This window comes from Pogona vitticeps, chromosome 5, assembly GCF_051106095.1.
Source record: "Pogona vitticeps strain Pit_001003342236 chromosome 5, PviZW2.1, whole genome shotgun sequence".
NCBI classification, from domain to species: domain Eukaryota; kingdom Metazoa; phylum Chordata; class Lepidosauria; order Squamata; family Agamidae; genus Pogona; species Pogona vitticeps.
The window spans coordinates 3,502,089-3,516,096 of NC_135787.1; the positions used below are offsets into that span (position 1 = coordinate 3,502,089).

The 14,008-nt window shown below is 47.8% G+C and overlaps 1 protein-coding gene across 4 annotated transcripts in view; it reads left to right on the forward strand.

The window, feature by feature from the left end:
- The first annotated feature begins 1,302 nt into the window (after positions 1–1,302).
- The window catches only part of ADAM33 (ADAM metallopeptidase domain 33), an 86,849-nt gene continuing 74,143 nt past the window's right edge, over positions 1,303–14,008 (forward strand). For all 4 annotated transcript variants that reach the window (XR_013545746.1, XR_013545745.1, XM_073002144.2 and 1 more), the window contains exons 1-2: positions 1,303–1,433; positions 11,300–11,382. Coding sequence is in view for 2 of the 4 variants with exons in the window: in XM_073002144.2 (XP_072858245.2) it covers positions 1,343–1,433; positions 11,300–11,382 (174 nt within the window). In the remaining 2 variants the exon portion in view is untranslated. The remainder of the gene's footprint in view (positions 1,434–11,299; positions 11,383–14,008) is intronic.

Here is a 14,008-nt window from a genome sequence, read left to right on the forward strand (position 1 = left end):
GCTCATTTGTATAACTGGAACTCATGACCAAACCCTTCACCGTTTTTAAAGTGTTTGGCAATATCCAGCAGAACTGGTGGTTGTAAAACTGAAGGCTCTGTCTGTTTGCAGCCCCTCCGGCAGTAAGTCAGTCTACATGGAATCTGAAGCTTGGCAGGCCTATAAACATTATCCCCCCGCCCCCCCCTGCAGAACAGACACTGAGAAAACAAGGTGAAGTCTTTTCAAAACAAACTACCCAAAACCAAACGAAAAGGAGGAACTGCCCTGGACATTGGAAGAGAGGGAGAGAAGAGAAAGATTAACAAGCCAGGATGAAAAAAAAATGTTTTTGATTTTATTCCAACTTCCCACCCGAGGCAAATAAAATTAAATTACAGGACATTACACCGAGTGTTTCCACAAATGGTCAAAAATGAGAAAGATCTGCTGGTGTGGTGCTCCTAAAAAGAACTTGGGAAAGAACTACAGTATAAGTAAAGAGTTAAACGTAGGTGGAGCGTGGAATTAACCGGTTAGGTATGATTTACCTGTAAGCAGACGCTGGAAGTAAATAGTTCCAAGTAATGAATTGCACACAAGCAGAAGTGGGAAGTGGGTAATGATTAGCAATAAGTTACTCTAACTCCCAACCTGTAGCTCCGCAGCCAGCTGCTTGAACCCTTCAGCTGCCTGTCCATCAGCATCATTTTAGAAGTGGAGAGCTGGAAGGGACCTTACGGATCATTGACTCCAACCCCTGTCAAGGCGGCCCGGGGTGGGTGGGTAGGGAACCGAACCCCCAACCTCTGCCTCGGAGCGAGTGTTGTCCTGATCTCCCCCCCCCCCAAAAAAAAGGTTGGAAGAAGGACGTGTTTGGGAAAAGTTCCTCTTCTTCTGGAGTGCCCTTCCCAGCATCCCCATCCGGCGGCGGGTGGCGGCGCTCCCTCTGGACGCCCCGTTGCGAGGAAGGCAGGATAGAAGGAAGGAGGGGGGGGAACTCCTCTTTTTTTGGATGAAACCGCCCCCCCGCGCGCGCACAAACACAGAGCGGCGCGGGCTGGGGATTGTGGGGATTGTAGTCCCAAAGGAAGAAGAAGAAGAAAGTGGGGGGCGGGCGGCGGAGCAGCCCCTTTGCCGGAGGGAAACCGCCTCTCCTGGCAGGGTCGGGGCGGAGGGGCCTCCTCGGGAGGAGGGAGGGAGGGAAGGAGGGAAGAAGGAAGGGGGCGGATCGGGGGCGGCGGCGGCGGCGGCGGCGGCTCTCTCCCCTCTCCGGCCATGCGGTTCCCATCAGGGGCGAGGCAGCCCCGGCCGGAGCGGAGCGGAGGGGAGCGCAGCGCACCGGCGGCGCGCCCGGCTGGAGATGGCGAGCGGGACCCGCGCGGCGCTCCCGCTCCTCCTCCTCGTCCTCCTCGCGGCCGGAGCCCGGGAAGCGGCGGCGGGCACAGCCCGGGGTAAGCGGGGCCGGGCAGATCCCGGGCAAGGGAGCGGGCGAGAGGGCGGCCGGTCCGAGGCTCTCTGGATGGGCCGGGGGGGGCTTTCTTTTTGTTGGAGAGAGAGAGAGAGAGCAGCTATGGGGGGGGGGGCAGGAGGGCGAGGCTGGAGGGTCTCTCCCCCCCTCCCCCCCGCCCCGCATGCTCAAAAAAGTAACTTCTCCGGCCCCTGGGGCCAAGTCTCCCCCAGCGGGCTGAGGGTTGGGGGGGGGGTCCGGAAAGGAAAGGACGAGCGCGGCCGGAGCTTTCCATGGAAGCAGGAGGCCAGCCCGGAAAAGCCGTCCGTCCGTCGGTCCATCCATCAATCACGGCTCGACCCTGCCGTCAGTCAATCAATCAATCAGTCGATCCATCAGCTACTCTTAAAAAAAAGGGGGTGGCACCCGACGCCTTGCGGTTTTCAACCCTGGAGGAGGGCCCTGGCCCCTCGGGGGGGGGGACCAAAGGAGGAGAGAAAGCCTTGTCGCCCCATAAGTTGGTGGGAGGCAGGTGGGTTTGGAGGGTCCCTGTGTGGCTGTAGCGAGAGGGATGATGCGGAGGGGGAGAGCGCGGCCCCTCCCGAGAGGGAACGAGCCACCTTTGGAAGAAGAAGGGGTGATGCCGGAGCCCCTCCCGGGGGGTCTGGCCAGGATGATGAGCGCCTGGTTCTTGGGCAGGGCAGCTTCCAAGAAGGACCCGGTGCCGGGAAAACGCACCGGGGGGGGGGGAGGTCAGGTTTCAGCCCCTCCCTAGTTAAAAACGTCCCCTAGACTTTGGGGATGCCAGGAAAAGGGGGGGTGTTATGCAGCCACACACCCCTGTGGGTCAGCCGGGCTCGCTCTGCGGGGCCGATGCGGGGAGCAGCCCCTCCGGCCAGACGGGAGAGAAGCCGGCTTAAGGGGCTTGTGGTCCTGGACGCCGGGAAGTGGTTCCGAAGCATTTCTTCTGTCCCACTTGGGCCGAGGGAGGGGAATGGCCGCTGCCAGAGGGTGGAGGGGAAAGAAATTCATTATTTAATCGATCTATTTGAAATATCTTTACCCCACCATTCTCCTTAAGAAAGGCCCCAAGGCGGCTTACGTTGTTAAAAGACCATATCTGAAAGCTAAAAGCAAAAAATCTATCTATCTATCTATCTATCTATCTATCTATCTATCTATCTATCTATCTATCTATCTATCTATCTATCTATCTATCTGTCTGTCTGTCTGTCTGTCTGTCTGTCTGTCTGTCTGTCTATCTATCTATCTATCTATCTATCTATCTATCTATCTATCTATCTATCTATCTATCTATCTATCTATCTATCTATCTATCTATCTATCTATCTATCAAAAAAGAGAGAGAATCAGACAAATGACCACCCTTTGAGATTCAATCTGAGAGAATCAGACAAAGCCAGGGAGCAGGATATGAGCTGATATGAGGCTAAAACCAAAATGAACCCCCTTCCCAGAGGTGAATAAAGGAGGGATCCCACCATTTGCTGCCATTGCTCTTTGAAGGATGCTGGGCATGGTAGTCCCTGTAGCAAGGTTTTCCAAGTTCTGGGTCTTCCCATACTGGGGGATGGAGGGGAGAGGCTCATTTTTAGAGGGTGACGGCCCGGCTGCTCTCGGTGGGACAGCCGTGGGCTTCTTCTGCCTCCCACTGTGTGTGGTCACAGATGTTTGAGCTTCCGTCGGCTTGTTTGTAGGGGGAAAGCCTTCCTTCCCGCTCCCCATCTCTCCTCTGGGCCACCAGGCCCTAGCTGTGCTCCGTCATGACTCTATATGGTCGCATCTTGGATGGAGGCAGGAGCGCTGGCTGGCCCAGCTCCCCTCGCACGTTGTACCCTGACCCTCTGCGTGTGTTCAAAACAGGGCAGCAAACTTCAACGCCACTTGGTCACACAAATTCTTGCAATCTCTGTCGGCTTCTGGTTCGGGCTGTGTGTCGTTGCATGCATGCACCCTGTCGCCCAGACTCCAGGGGGCTGAGGTGGGGTGGGTAGCTGGTTTCCCCCCCCCCCAATGCATTTCTTAGGATCTCCCAGTCACACACCCTGCTGGTTTAGGGTCTTCTGGCAGCGTTAATCCAGAAAAAGTAACTTTTCTAAGCTCTGACAAAGGGGCGTGAAAGACAAGGTATGATTTAAACCCAAGGCGTCGCAGGATTGTGTTGGTGCCGCAGGCTTTGCCTGACTGGATTTTATACTGGAGGGCAGAAGATTTTTTTTCTGTCCATGTGCAGAGTGCTGTTGCATCACCCTGCAGAGGAGCCCCACGGGTGGGACCCAGAGATTCCTTCTTCAGACCGACAGTCATGGCTGTAAACAGGTCGGGAAACAGAATCTCCCTTCTTTAAAACTCACATCTCCCAGGATTTATACAGAAACCAAAGCAGAGAACGTAAAACCACAGAACTCCACATCAGCAGAGTCCGTTGTGTGATGTTTTCTGATCCCAATGGATGTTCCGTTGTGCTGAGTGTGGTTTAAGGATTCATTGATTTAAAGTATTTTATTTTTTAATGATTTTGTCTACCAGCGCTCCCGAAGTGATGTTGTAAGAGACAGCTCAAAAGCATAAAAGAGGGGTTTCAAATGTTATTCGGAATACAGATTAAAAGCACTCCCTTTCAAGAGGAGCAAAAAATAAGTAAATGAATTAAAAGCAAATTTAAAGGACCGAAGTCCTTTCAGAACCATATAGGCTTAATTGTCCATGGAGCCTCAACAGGGATGAAGCCAAACCAACTTCCCTAGTAGGCCGTTCCAGAGCTGACGTGCTGAGCTATGGAAAAAGCCATTCATTAGGAGCGCCTTATCACAATACTCCCCTTTCCCCCTGTTTCTTGGGGTGGTGGGGCATGCCGGAAGGACATCTTTGTGCCCTTCAGATATATTGAGCTATAAATCCCATAATCCTACCTCCAACTGTCCTCTGCTGTGGGATTATGGGACCTGGAGTCATGCACTCATTGGGGGATGATGGAGATTGTAATTGCAGTAAATTGAGAACCACATGCTTGAGAGGAAGAATAATCTAAGATTTGCACCTTTTGCAGAATATTGGAAGGAAGCTCTCGGTTTTTCTCTTTCTCTTTTCACTCCCAACTGACAGACAGGGTTGTTTCTCCATGTAAGTGACTCACCCATAATTTTTTGAAAGGGTGGTGGCTGTGAATTGTTGCAGGCATGGTGCATTTTGTTCTATCTTTCTTTATTCACATCAGAGCATTGCACAGTTTAAAATTATGGATGTCATGGAATATAGGTAAAAATTAAAAAGAAATTCAACTGTGAAGATAATTAGATTAGTTTTGGCCAGAAGCAGACTACTTCAATAGCATTATCTCGGCCATTTGCTAGATCTTCTTTTGCACGCGTGGCGGGGCATAAATGATGTGCATGTAAGTGCTGCACTGATTGAATTTCCCCACAATCACAGAAAACTTGTCCTGCATCTAAGTAGCCTCATTTTCTTTGATTAGTCTCTGATCTTCCTACTTCACTTTGAAGTCTTCCAGATGGTCCAGCTGGAGTCTTGTCCTGGTGGAAGACAATCGTCAGCATTCATCCCTTCATCTTCTGCCTGGGTTTGATTCCCAATAAGGGAACATGTCTTTAAAGACTGCTGGATCGCTTAGTGGTTTAGCTCTCTGTCTGATGAACAGTCCTGTAGAGGCCAAAAGTTTTCCTTATTTCTTGACAGCACATAAAACCAATAATAATAAAAAAAATTAACTCTACCAAGCTGTGTTTGGGAGTTGCACATGGACCATGGATGGCTTAGTGGTTTAGGCATCTGGCTGTGGAGCCTGAGGTTGGGAGTTCGATTCCCCACTGTGCCCCCTTGACAGGGGCTCTATGTGATGATCCATAGGGTCCCTTCCAGCTCTGCTTTTATAAGAGGATGATGATTCAGCAAGCCGTGTTGGTTTGCTCTCCATAATTTGGGCACACTGGATGGTAAGCCTCAGCACTAAAGATGATTCATAGTGTGGTAGCCTCAGTCATTTCCTTTTCTCCTTCTTCCTGAAGATTAATAACTCTAGGCACATTTCAGCATCTCATCCATTTTGTCAGGTCTTGCAAAAGTGCATAAATCAGAGGATTCTGCTCATCGCATCGAGGCAACATCCTATATCTAAAGTTGGTACTTAAGTGCCTGGATGCTTATGAAGTTTTGAGATGCACTTGCCCTTAACAACCCTTTCCAGCCATCTAGAAGATGTTTCAGCTGAGTAAGTGGAGAACATGCTTCTCGGATAAGGAAATACACCCTGACAACTAGCCTTGCTGACTTCCATTCAGGTACTTGAAAATCCAGAGGCTGTACGGGAATGACCATCCTACACGTAAGAGTCAGCTCAGATGGCCGTCGTTCAGACCCAATCCTTGTAAATAAGGGAGTGCATCAGGGATGTTTATTACCCCCCCATTCTATTTCATTTATAGCTAAACGATATAATATTCTCCCTGTCCAGCCCTTGATTTTCCCACCCTATCTAAAGGGCACAAATATATCGGGACATTTGTATGCAGATGATGCAGTTCTCCTATCCAACACCCAGGTGGGGATGCAAAGACTATTAAGGGTCTTGAGGTGCTTATTGTGTCAAGAAACAACTCTTGACACCAAAATGTTAGTCTTTGGGAAATGGAGAAAGAATTGCAGCTGAACAGGGAGCTGCTCGAACAGACCAACTCATAGGAGCACCTTGGAGTAACATGCAAAAGTTCAGGAACATGGTTAGAATCTGCTGCTCTGCCAGAAGATCAATGTTATTTACTGTTTATCTTCTGGACCAGGTAGGAAGATGGTGGGACCACTAAGATAACTGTATAAAGGTAAAACACCTTCCTCGGTTGCTCTACAGAGCTCCAGTGTGGACTTTTTCAAATCTTACAGTGTTGAAATCGGTCCCACACAATTTTTTAATCATTGCAATGCGATTTTTGCCCATCTAAATCATTACAATGTGATCGCTTTTGCGATCGCTAAATCCGCATCGTCGTTAAATGGGGTGCTCGTTATGCGAGGCACCACTGTACAGTCTTGTCGTACTCCTTTCCCAATTTTGAACCAATCAGTTGTTCCATATCCGTTTCTAACCGTTGCTTCCTGTCCCACATACAGATTTTTCAGGAGATAGATAAGGTGGTGAGGCACTTCCATTTCTTTAAGGACTTGCCATAGTTTGCTGTGGTCCACACAGTCAAAGGTTTTTGCATAGTCAATGAAGCAGAAGTAGATATTTTTCTGGAACTCTCTGGATTTCTCCATAATCCAGCGCATGTTAGCAATTTGGTCTCTATTTCCTCTGCCCCTTCAGAATCCAGCTTGTACTTCTGGGAGTTCTCGGTCCACATACTGATGAGTGCAACTGTACGGTAATTGGAGGATTCTTTGGCACTGCCCTCCTTTGGGATTGGGATTTTTTCCAATCCTCTGGCCACTGCTGAGTTTTCCAAACTTGCTCGCATATTGAGTGTAGCACCTTAACAGCGTCAGCTTTTAAGATTTTAAATAGTTCCACTGGAATGCCATCACCTCCACTGGCCTTGTTGTTAGCCAGGCTTTCTAAGGCCCACTTGACTTCACTCTCCAGGATGTCTGGCTCAAGGTCAGCAACCACACTATTTGGGTTGTCCGAAACATCCAGATCTTTCTGGTATAATTCCTCTTTGTATTCTTGCTACCTCTTCTGCTTCTGTGAGGTCCCTACCATTTTTTGTCCTTTATCATGTCCATCTTTGCACAAAGTGTTCCTTTAATAGCTCCAATTTTCTTGAACAGATCTCTGGTTTTCCCCTTTCTATTCTTTATATCACTGTTCATTTAAGAAGGCCCTCTTGTCTCTCCTTACTATTCTTTGGAAATCTGCATTCATTTTTCTGTAACTTTCCCTGTCTCCCTTGCATTTTGTTTCCCTTCTCCTCTCTGCTATTTCTAAGGCCTCGTTGGACAGCCACTTTGCTTTCTTGCACTTCCTTTTCTTTGGGATGGTTTTTGTTGCTGCCTCCTGGACAATGTTCCGAGCCTCTATCCAAAGTTCCTCAGGCACTCTGTCCACCAAATCTAGTTCCTTAAATCTGTTCTTCCCTTCCACTGTGCATTCATAAGGGATTTGATTTAGATTATACCTGAGTAGCCCAGTAGTTTTTCCTACTCTCTTCAGTTTAAGCTTGAATTTTGCTATAAGAAGCTGATGATCAGAGCCACAATCAGCTCCAGGTCTTGTTTTTGCTGACTGTATAGAGCTTCTCCATCTTTGGCTGCAGAGAACATAATCAATCTGATTTTGGTATTGCCCATCTGGTGATGTCCACTTGTAGAGTCACCTCGGGTGTTTTTGGAAAAGAGTGTTTATGATGACTAGCTTGTTCTCTTGACAAAACTCTATTAGCCTTTGCCCTGCTTCATTCAGAACCCCAAGGCCAAACTTTCCTGTTGTTCCTTTTAACTCTTGACTCCCTACTTTAGCATCCCAGTCCCCTATAATGAGAAGAACATTTTTCTTTGGTGTCAGTTCTAGAAGGTGCTGTACGTCTTCATAGAATTGGTCAATTTCAGTCTCCTCAGCAGTGGTGGTTGGTGCATAAACTTGGATTACTGTGATGTTGAAAGGTCTGCCTTGGATTCATATTGAAATCATTCTATCATTTTTGAGATTGTATCCCATTACAGCTTTTCTCACTGTTCTGTTGACTATGAGGGCTACTTCATTTCTGCTACAGGATTCTTGCCCACAATAGTAGATAAGATCATCGTCTGAATTGAATTCGCCAATTCCCATCCATTTTAGTTCACTGACGCCCAAGATGTCAATGTTTATTCTTGCCATCTCCTGTTTGACCACATCCAGCTTCCCAAGGTTCATAGATCTTACATTCCAGGTTCCTATGCAGTATTTTTCTTTGCAGCATCAGACTTTCCTTTCACTTCCAGGCACGTCCACAGCTGAGCGTCCTTTCGGCTTTGGCCCAACCACTTCATTAGCTCTGGAGCTACTTGTCCTTGTCCTCCACTCTTCCTCAGTAGCATGTTGGACGCCTTCTGACCTCAGTAGCATGTTGGACACCTTCTGAGGGGCTCATCTTCCAGCGTCATATCTTTTAGCCATTTGTTTCTGTCCATGGGGTTTTCCTGGCAAAGATACTGGGGTGGTTTGCCAGTTCCTGCTCCAAGTGGATCATGTTTAGTCAGAACTCTCCACTATGACTTGTCCGTCTTGGGTGTCCCTGCACGGCCAAGCCCATAATTTTTCTGAATTACTCACGTCCCTTCACTATGACAAGGCAGCAATCCGTGAAGGGGAAAGAGAGGTTACTTACCTGTAACTCTGGTTCTTCGGGTGGTCCTCTGTGAATTCACTCTTCCTGCCCATCCTCCCCTCTGTCCACCACGTCTGTCTTAACGTGCAGTGGACCACGTGTGTTAAGGCGGCGGGTCCTGGCGAACGCATGTTTGAGCTCTAGAATATTCCGGAGACCTCTGCGCAGGTGCAGATTAAACCCATTAGTGTGAATTCACAGATGAGCACTCGAAGAACCCGAGTTGCAGGTAAGTAACCTCTCTTTCTGTGTTATTCCCAGCTGCTACATATAGATAGTACAGCAATAGTTCCTACAATATTACAATACTAAGATTGTAGGAAGCAATAGGAAGGATAAATCCATGCATTCAAAATGGGGAGAGTTTTGAAGGGATCCTGGACTGCCAGAAAGACAAACAAGTGGGTCTTAGATCAAATCATGCTTGCACTCTTCCCTAGAATGAAAGAGGACTAAATGGAAGCCTCGGTTCTCCGAGTGCCTCATGAGATGACGAAACTCATTAGAAAAGACGACAATCCTGGGAAATGTTAAAGGCAGCAGGGGAAAAAAAAAGGAAGATTGAGTTTGGCCTTGAGTTTGCAAGAGTTGAGCAGGACAGTTAAGGATGATGCAGAAGCGCCTCGCTGGCGGAAAAGAACAACGTGGCCAGCGGAGCTGTGTGTATCATGGCTGAGAAGCCCAAGTGGTGCTGCGACACAAATTTCTCACACGTGGGCTTCCTGGAGGCGGGTGGTTGGCCACGGCAGGAAATCAAAGGCGCAAGACAAGCCTCTGCCGGTGTTAGGTGCCGGCTGGATTTGATTTAAGTCAGATTGATTTTAACCACAGTTTTTAAAAAAAATTTAAATGTATTTTTTTAAAAAAGATTTCAATCAAAAAATAGATTTTTAAAATTTAAATCCTAGCTTAAATTGATCTCTTTTTTTAAAAAAAAAAAATCATTGATTTTTGGCCTCCCCAGTTAGGCGTAACCTTTCCGAACTCCTTTTAGTCTAAGAAAATAATGTTTCCACATCCGGGTGGTGGAGCTCCTTTTCATCTGTGGGTATAGAAGATAAGGGAATCCTTGGCTGCCCTTGAGGAACAGGAGTTAAGTCGTGTCTGACTCTTTGCAACCCCATGGACCAGAGCACACCAGGCCCCCGGTCTTCCACGGCCTCCCGGAGTTTGGTACCAAATTCATGTTAGTAGCTTCGGTGACCCTGTCCAGCCATCTCGTCCTCTGTCATCCCCTTTCTCCTCTTGCCTTCACACTTTCCCAACATCAAGGTCTTTTCCAGGGAGTCTTCTCTTCTCATGAGATGGCCAAAGTACCGGAGCCTCAGCTTCAGGATCCGTCCTTCCAGAGAGCACTCAGGGTTGATTTCCTTCAGAATGGATAGGTTTGTTCTCCTTGCAGTCAAGGAGATTCTCAAGAGCCTCCTCCAGCACCACAATTCAAAGGCATCAATTCTTCGGCGGTCAGCTTTCTTTATGGTCCAGCTCTCACTTCCATACATCACGACAGGAAAAACCATAGCTTTGACTATTCGGACTTTCGTTGGCAAGGTGATGTCTCTGCTTTCTAAGATGCTTTCTAGGTTTGTCATCACTTTCCTCCCAAGAAGCAGGCATCTTTTAATTTTGTGGCTGCTGTCACCACCTGCAGTGATCATGGAGCCCAAGAAAGTGAAGTCTGTCACTGCCTCCATCTCTTCCCCTTCTATTTTCCAGGAGGTGATGGGACCAGTGGCCATGATCTTAGTTTTGTTGATGTTGGGCTTCAGACCATTTTTGGCGCTCTCCTCTTTCACTCTTACAGTATTACATATATATTTGCCAGGTCACTCCTGGAATACCTGACTCACCGTAGCTAGTGACTGTGTAGTCCATGCTGGCTGCGGATGATGGCCATTGTAATCGAACCCATCTGAAACGGGCCAAGGGGTGGACGTGTAGCCAAGGTAAATCTATAGAATGGAAGATCAGGAAAAAATGGATGCAGTCCTGTTCCCCCGCCCTCTGTGCACACATGTACAAAAGCGAATGCTATTTTACCTTGAAGGGCTTTCCTTTGACTCCCTCTCGCCCGCCCCTGGCTCATCACGGGAGTCAGGGAAATGTGGTGTGCCTTGTGGACACTTTTCCCAGCTGTGGATGCAACTCAGATGCCCTGGCCTCCTTTCACATCTGCTGGCCCATCCTTCAATTCCCCCCCCCCTTCTCTGCTTAGGGTGGGCTCCTGACCTTCTGTGCAAAAACCAAACCCACCAAGGGGAAGAGAAGGGGACGCCTTGCCTTGTTTGTGGTTTGAATTCTTTTTTCACCCCAGCCTTTCCGTTATTTTTTTTGGGGGGGGCGTTTGTTTTGTTTGTGTAGCCATGGGGCTGGTTTTCAGTTCCCCTATTTTTACCTTCTGCCAAGCGGGGAGGGTTTTCCCCGGCATCTTTGAACAGGCAGAGGGTGAACGGATTCTGGAGACGGGTCCGAGGAAGGGGAACGGCAGTCCCTTCCGCCTTGACTCATTGCCGTGTTTTACTTACAGGGTTGTCACCACAAGGAGAAGGGGTCCTTCCACGCTGGATTTCGGGAGGGCGGAGCAAGCGAGCCCTGGGCCTGTCGGAAAAGGTGGGTGTCCCTCCTGAGGACAGATAACTGGCCAGTTATTATTTCTTGACACCCCTAACATGTCTCTCCTTCCTGTCCTTCCCTTGCTTTGTAGCTATGTGCTGTCAAGTCAATTCCAACGCATGGCGACCCTAGGAATGAGCCGTCTTTAAAATCTCCTATCCTCCACCGCCCTTCTTGGCTCTTCCAGACTCAAGCCTGTGGCTTCCTTTAGGGAGCCCATCCATCTCATACTTGATTTTCCTCTTTTCCTGCTGCCTTCCACCTTTGCCAGCATTATGTATGGTCTTTTCCAAAGAACACTGCCTTCTCATGAGTTTCAACATTTTTGATGCCAGGGGTTGATTTGTTCCGGGACCCACCGGTTGGTCTTTCTGGCAGTCCAGGGTCTCCACTAAGCTCTCCTCTGACAGCAGCACGTTTCAAACGAATCTTGCTATGTATGGAAGTGAAAAGGCCCTGGGAGCTGGGAAGGACCTTACTGGGTGACATCTTCCCCCAGACTTTAGGTCTATGGCTGAGGACATAAAGCTTGGGAGTTCGATTGCCCACTGTGCCTCTTTGAGAGGGGCTGGACTTGGTCATCCGTAAGGTCCCTTCGAATTCGGCCATTCTAAGATGATGATTATAGAACCTTTGGATTGCTCAGGGGGTTAGGTCTCTGGCTGAGGAGCCAGAGGTTGGGTGTCCGATTCTGCCACCACGGTGCCTTCTGGTTGAATTGCCAGCCTGGGTGACCTTGGGCCAGCTGCACCATCTCAGGGCACCCCCTAGAGGAAGGGAAGGGTAAAAACCACTTCTTTGTATGCTCTACCTGGAAAACCCTGGAAAGGACCACCATAAGTCAGAATTGATTTGATGGCACAGGATGATGATGATGATGATTGCTATATTTAGCATAACATGGTTGGATACTCTGCTGTCACACTTGGTCAGAGAGATGACTCAAGGTATCTGAAGCATCACAAAGCCAGTTTGATTGTAGGAATCTGTATGAAAAAGGGGAGGGAAAGGAACACGGAAAACTTGTTGTTGGAAAAGTAACTCATTCCTGTTACTCACTACCGTTTTTGAGAAATAGCCGCTTGTCATTAGTCCTTGGGGTTGGCAAAAGTTGCTCCTGGGTTTTCTGTTGCACTGATTGTGACTTTTTCATTTCTACCGATTGCCTTTTTTTTTCTCCCCAAAGCAAACTTTGTGGAAAAATGGGGGAACTGAGTCCAAAAAACTTGGAATGATAAGAGAATAGCACAACATGTGAACTTTTAAAGGTCCTCTAAAATTACTCTAAAATGTCCTTTAAAAAGGAACTAGAAAACAGCACTCATTGTATCATAAAATGAGAGTATTTATTTATTTATTAGATTTTTACCCTGCCCCTCTAGACCATGTCTACTTCTTAAGTCAACTTTGAAATGTAGCCTTGTTACCCCCCCCCCCCCGCCAGTCCCCTCTCTACCCCAAGAAGTAACCTGTTATGGATGGATAACCATGTCACCTGGAGCATATGTATTCCAGCTTTCTGGCAAGATAACAGTCCTTGTCCTAGAATTTGCATATACAGTGCTGCCTCGGAAGACAAATGCCTCGCAGGACAAAAAACTTGCAAGACAAATGGTTTTGACAAGGGGGTTGATGACTCGCAAGACAAACGTTCCTATGGCCATGCCATAGGAAATGTTTTCCGTTTTTTGTTCCTGCCTCATGTTTGCTGATTTTAAAATGTTTTTCTATGATGTTTAAAAAGTTAAAGTTTTTTGACTGAATTTTTAAAAATCATCTGCACAATATGTATGGCTTTAAAGAGCACTTAATAAACCCTTTGTAAACCAAATTTGACTTTGTTCTGACTTTTTTTGCCCATAGGAATGCATTAATTAGATTTCAATGCATTCCTATGGGAAAACGTATTTCGCAAGACAACATTAACGGGGGAACGAATTAAATTCATCTTGCATGGCACCACTGTATAAGAGAAACGGTGTTTCGGTCGCCCACGGATGTCTTACAACTCAGAAACACTGGTTTCCTTCCAGGCTTGAGGCCCTTTCAAATATTTTTAGCCAGAATGAAAATGGGTGTGGGATTGTTGTGGAAATCTCTCCCTCCCACAAGCATGTCTTCATCAGAGTGTCTTAGAGCAAGAAAAGTTTATCTCTCTTTTTTTTCCGGAGGACAGTTCTGTGAAAACTCCCCCTTCCACTTTGTTTCTGAACTCTAGAAATAACCAAACTCCAGAACTTGTTCTCCTGAGTGGCAACCTAAAAGTTGGTCTCTAAAACATTCGCCGAGCGTCCAACCCAAAGGCCCTTGGAGTGGGAGGGAAGAAGTGCCATTTTCTTTGGCTGAATCGGACAGTATTCTGATCCTTGCAAATACGCTGTCATGGATGGCTACCTAGGTTCGGTCCTCCAGGCCAGGTGTCCCGGAACTTGCCACAGCAAAGGAGAGATCAGAAGGGCATTCAGGACTAGGAATAGCACGGGCACCCAGAGCAGCTGTCAGTCTTCGCTCACCAACGCTGTTCGGGGTGGGGAGAATGTTCTGCTTCCTGCAATAAGCCTCACACAGCCTGGCGTTTGTATAGATCCTTTTGTTGGGTTGGGTTTTTTTGCATACAAGCCCC